The sequence below is a fragment of the Salvia hispanica genome, chromosome 3 (assembly GCF_023119035.1).
Source record: "Salvia hispanica cultivar TCC Black 2014 chromosome 3, UniMelb_Shisp_WGS_1.0, whole genome shotgun sequence".
NCBI classification, from domain to species: Eukaryota; Viridiplantae; Streptophyta; class Magnoliopsida; order Lamiales; family Lamiaceae; genus Salvia; species Salvia hispanica.
In genome coordinates, this window is record NC_062967.1 from 27,620,299 (window position 1) to 27,626,413 (window position 6,115).

General features: G+C 34.7%; 1 protein-coding gene across 2 annotated transcripts; it reads right to left on the reverse strand.

The window, feature by feature from the left end:
• LOC125210925 (aspartic proteinase 36-like) lies at positions 1-3,845 on the reverse strand. 2 transcript variants are annotated; one of them, XM_048110560.1, is made up of 9 exons: positions 3,278-3,845; positions 2,725-2,854; positions 2,503-2,626; positions 2,376-2,424; positions 1,875-2,102; positions 1,040-1,202; positions 716-789; positions 507-603; positions 1-332 (listed from the first exon to the last, which is right to left on the reverse strand). In XM_048110560.1, exons 1-9 carry the CDS (start codon positions 3,520-3,522, stop codon positions 237-239), a joined length of 1,206 nt encoding a protein of 401 aa, XP_047966517.1. In that variant the 5' UTR covers positions 3,523-3,845; the 3' UTR covers positions 1-236. The 2 variants fall into 2 exon arrangements, with proteins under 2 accessions (XP_047966517.1, XP_047966516.1); XM_048110559.1 differs by having other exon boundaries at positions 10-332; positions 2,376-2,626.
• Between the last annotated feature and the right edge of the window lie 2,270 nt (positions 3,846-6,115).

Below are 6,115 nucleotides of genomic sequence, written 5' to 3' on the forward strand. Positions count from 1 at the left end.
TGGGCATCAAAGAACGACTATATCACAAGGCGACCTGGAGTATCGTTGCATTAGGCCAATAACTTCGATGCATTGGGAATTAATACATACAATAAAAGTTATGAGACTTGTTCTAATTAATTATGTCATGTGTCTTTGAAATTGGATGGCACAGTGAAGTTGCTGAGGCTTGGAGAATAATAACAGGCTTCAAGGATAATAAATGAGGATAAAAATATTTCGAGTAAGTAATTGTATTATAAATAGCTTATAGACAGGCAACCACCTCCCAGAATTGTTGTGCCTTGATTTGGAACTTTAAGAAAGCCCATACACCACATCGTAGCACCATCCTGAGACAAACAGTAACAATTAAAAGTTTAGGCTGGGCTAGATACTATGTGATGATCACTGTTGAAGCCATGATAATCATGATCTAAGAGGAGCAGACCGGAAAATTTTTTGTATCAACAGCCAGGATGCCGAGGAAATAATCCAGTATAAAAGGATATAAGTGGAAGACTCACAGCAAATCCCATATGTACAAGGTAGTCGATTGGTCTTAAAACCATGGATGCACCTCCAGCAAAATTGAAAGAAACTTCGGGGAAGACCTCTGCTAAGCTGTTTATAGAACAGAAACCAGCAGCACTCTTATTAAGGTGCTCGTGTAGTAGCGTATTTAAATACTAAAATGGTCTGAACTGCATATTTAAATACTAAAGAATATACAAACCCTGTAGAAAGCAGATAGCATTGATTTCCTTTAGATGTAATTGGTCTCACGGATGGAGAAATAGAACCAGTTATCTGCAAGCATAGAAAAAGGGTCAGGATTCTGAGTTCACTCTAGTTTTTAGCTTCATGAGACCTCATTAAGAGAGGCTGGAATTAATCAGTCTCATGTTCTGAATATATAATTTAGGCCACCTTAATATCAGTAATGTGGCCTTTTGTAAGGTCAAAACCTATGACATTAACTGTTTTCCTTGAAGGTCGTAGCATCAATTGGTTCATGATAGGAAAGAAAGGCATGCATGAAGTGGATCAGGATGCTTACAGCAGCAACAAGAGGGTCATAAGCTCCTTCCACAAGGTAAGCCAACGTAGTTCCAGAATCAATTATGGTTCCTCGGTTGCCTGACGTAGTAAACAATCCTTGATCAATAGGTAACAGTTGTCCATTGACAGCAATGCTCTGTAGATGTAAATTATAATGAGGCCTGAAAAAAATTAAAGATACAAATCAAACATCAAATTGGTATATGTCTCCAAAGTCTTTCATTCTCAATGCAGTGAAAACAAACAAGCAGCATTGTCTCATTATTTTATGAAAGAGAACCAGGGGATTCCATCCATAACAATGAGAAATATACCAACGGAGGCATGAATAACAGACACTAACCAAAAAAAAGCTGTTATTTCAATTTAACGTGCACCATTATGCAAAAATGATTTAGATTATCTATTGAAATCAGAACATCGCCTTGTAGTGAAGTGAATGTATTTGAGTGGGAACTATACCAATTAAATTATGTAATTTGTTGTACTGCAAATGTCTGCTGGGGATAGCTTGTATTCTTAAGGATTTCATTCCAACTAGAAGGAATATCAAAATCGGATAAAAGGAAAAAGCCAAAGAACCAAATCCTTGACAATTATTAACCTGTTAATTTATACTAGTATCCACCCATGCCTCGTGCATCAGGTAAAATTATGATTAAAAAAAGTTCTCATTGGCAAGGGTTATCATAATAAAGATGTGCATTATTGCATGGATGAAATGTCAGTTTCTGGATTTACTAAATGCACCTTAAGGGGCCATACAGCCTCACAATTGTCAAGAAAAAACAACATTAAGAATATTTAAGCGGGCATATTGCAAATAGACGTACTGCGATGGAACAAGGGGTGTATAAACGATTCTTGGATCCATTATCTCACCAAGAACTAGTATACCTCCACCACTACCCTCCCCTTTCAAGCAATGGGAAAATACTTTAGGAGTGATCCTACTTGATGATAGTTGTGATATTACTGAAAGACCATTCTGGCCAAAGCCAAATATTCCATCAACTGCTCTATCTGAATCAGTCAGGTCTCCAAACAGTGAAGTGCTACACCTGTTTCCACAAAAAAAATTGAAATTCTATAGGGTTAAGCTAGAGGAAACTAAATGCATGTTGCACAAATATATTTCTTCCTTATAACCCAAAAAATCATAACAGAAAATTATTCTGATACATAGAGCTGTTCTTGCAAGGGCAGCAGTTTTAAATTGCTTCTACTCAAATTATATTAGCTGTGTCGAGGCACAATATGAATAGAACACAAAGCATCTGATCATGATTATACCAGGATAAAGTATAAACAATAGGACCCATATAACGGCTTACCCGAAAACAATAGGAGCAGAAGAATTGACTATCAAAGAGGCATCCATAACTGTATCAAAATAAAGCATATCAGACACATATAGACCAGAAGTGCCACTTCCATCGCCATATTTGAATGAGTAAGCACACTGATTGCTCCCACTATTGCATTCAGCGGATGCAGTTTGAACAATGGAAGCACAAATGCTATCCGAGCAGGACATTGGTGAAAAGGTCGAGGACGAGGCGCCATTGAAGAAGTTGAGAGGAATCTGAAAGCACAATACACAGAAAGTCAATTTATAACTCAAATAAATTGCCACAACACTAATGAATGAGCAAGTAACAAGATAAAGAGTAGAAGTCATACTCCCAATCCACTATTCTGCGGGCAATCATTACAGGAACTGCAAGTAACCCACAAGATGTCACTTCCAGTATCAATCTGCACATTGAACTCTTGAGGTGGAGTTCCCAACCTAACTTTCGTATAATAAAGTCTGCAAAATCAAGCAGTAGCGCAGTACGGTTAATCATGATAAAAATTAACAACAACTACTTCATCAACTAGTTAAATCATAAAAGGCGAACTCAATACAATGTGAAAACGTAAAGTATCTGAATTACACGTTCACACCCGAATCATTCACCAAACAAAATCCAAACGGTCAACGTTTCAATTCTAAATAATCAGGTCTCAAAATTCCAAATCAAACCGTTGATTAGATGAAGCTGTAGAAAAGCGCAGTAAATTCAAGCAGCTGATTTCCAAAACAATACATAAATTTGCTGAACTCACTCACCAGTCATTATCTAGAGCACCATACAGAAATAATTAAACAATAAACGCAACCGAAATTCTACTAACGAACTCATCACAATATAACAACACAGTGTTCACAGAGATGCTACTAAGCAATTACCCGACGGCGTAGGGATCGGAGGTGCCGTCGACCGTGAAATCGACGATGCCGCCGGAGTAGCTCTGCAGCATGCGTCCGCGCCTCGCACGGTCCCGAGCTTTACTCACCTCTAGGTCCTCCTTCACCGGAAAAGCTCTCTCCAGCGACAGAACTCTCTGAAATCCTACGGCGTCATTCGCCGCTGAGGCGGCGGCGGCCGCCAACGCAACCACCGCCGCCGCCACATAGAAAACCCTTCCATCCATCTCCGGCGCTACAAAACAGCTCTGAGCTGCCGATTCCACGCCTACACTGCTCGAGCTCAACAACTGCGCTGCTCGATTAACAATTTTCTATACAATTGAATATGAATCGAGTGCGCAATCAAATTTTAGGCAGTTTCTCATCAAAACGGCAGTCTATTATCGAGAAAACGAGATCAGTTGCAGAACTGTACAAGTAGATGAAGATGATATAATCATATGCAGCAACATTCAACACAGTTGTTGAATTCAGAGGTGTGTGTTAGTGTGTGAGAGAGAGGAGAGAGAGAGAGGGATTATGAAATGGTTCATATGATTATGAAATGGTGTGAGTAAAGTCGGATATGTTCCAAATGCGTAAATAAGAGTGGCTTAATCTTAAAGGGTAAAATGGGTATATTATTAATATGGTGTATCTATTGTATATCTAAATTAGGGGTGCAACGACCAAATAAGAATAAAATAAAGTGGACTGATGTCTGCTCTTTTATAAATGTGTTGAGTATGTTATTTAATTTAATAACAAGCTTTTTAGTTAAGAAAACATCTCATCATTCTAGTCAAATCTAAATTAGAAAATGAAAAAGTAGTACATTTATCGGTGTGAAAGGAGTTAAATACAGTTCTGATGTAAAAATAATGATTTGGTTAAAATTATGGCTTAATACAACTTTAAAAATTAATCAATATTATTCTCAACTATTTTACTATAAAAAAATATTTGGTCACTTAATATTACTTATTGATGTTTTTTAACTAAACGATAATATTTTTTTACTGCATGGTAACTACTCCATAATATGATAATATACCAAAAGGATAGTGATGTGAGATAATTAAGAATAAATTTATATTTTATTTTTTTCTGATTTTTTAAATTGTGGGACTGACCAAATTTCATAGTAATTTTTTTCGACTATTCAACATTTATAAAAATAGTTGATATTGATAATATACTCTGTCTCAAGTTAGTAGCGATATTTGGTACGAGATTTTAAAGTATAATATGTTAAAATTTAAAATAGAGATAATAAAATAAGAGCGTGAATGAAATATAAGAAAGAAAGAAAGTAAAATATTAAAAAGGGAAGCTTTTGTCAAATAAAGAAATTACTAGTGACGAATGAAGTATAATATAGCCAACTTTTAACCAATTTCATTTTTCAAAAGCATATCTTGCAATGTCGGTAAATCACATCCAAAATTTCCACATGAAAAATAGTAGCCTCAATACGACAAATTTGATGAATAGAAAGATAATGTTGCATCATTAGAGAGAGGGAGAGGCCTTTGAACATTGCACTATTTTCAGGAATTAAGGAGACTTATATATCATTTCTATCACCCATTAATCATGATAGACCAACATAATTCAGGGTTAGTGTCGGATTTAAACAATATTTAGATGTTGCAAAACCTAAATTAATTACGTAATTAAAGTAATGGTCTTAACTCTTTACTAATGTTCCAGTGAACATAAATATGTGGAAGAATGCGGGTTGATTTAACCTTGTTTAATCATGTTAATTTGCATTGATTTAACCTTGTTTAATCATGTGGTGTATAATTATTCATTATATGTGTGATTGTAGCAATTATGTGTATAAGTGTGTTGTAAAATCCATATGTTCGTGCCATCGGTTCCCGCCTCATCTCGTATGAGAAGGGCGCCATGCTCCGTTGGTTGGATGCCATTTAGATTCAGGATGCAATTTTCGATTTAAGTTTGTTGTATTTTCAAATATTCGATTTTTTTGTAATTCTCTACTTTTACATTTTTTTATAAAATTGTGCTATACAACACAAGGGAGTTATAGTTCAAACAACTAGTATATAGAGAAATACTATATATTATATTCGTTCATATTTAATAGACTTACTTTTTTCATTTTTGATTATTAAAAAACCTTTTATCATTTGTAAGTGCCTCTCTATTGAATTGAGACACATTCTCTAATAATAATATTTACAACTGATCTCTATTTCTATATCTCTTCTACTTCACTGATATTTATGGAGTATATATTAAAATTAATGTTGTCCATTATCGAGACTATTTGCACTAGATAATTTTAATAGTAGTACTAGTTAAAAACAGCATATCAATAAGGTAAGTGAGTACTATTATAGGTGTATTAGGTGAGTGAATATTCGATGTGTCAGCATATATCAAGAAAAATCAAATGTGATCCAAAAGATATCATAGTTCCCAAAGCTTGCCATATTTATTTTTTGTAGTGGCATGAAGTATAAAATATTACCTAGATTGCAAAATTTATTTTTTGTTTTGTTTTCTCGAGTTAGGATGGTTTGGCCTTGGAAAAGTATTTTAGAAACTTTATAATATAGCTGTGCAGTTGGTAGAAAGTATAGTTACGTACACACACATTTGATTTGCTGTATCTATATGCTACAATAATTGTGTGAACAAAAGATAAACCTCTTTCCTTACATAATGTGGATAGTTGTCATTTACCAAAGAAATACTCCTATGTATCAGATAAATCATAGGAAGAGATTTTTGGATATGTAGGTTTGGTGACATTCTTCTCAATTATCCTTATTTAAAAAAATATATAGTGTATCTATATAATAG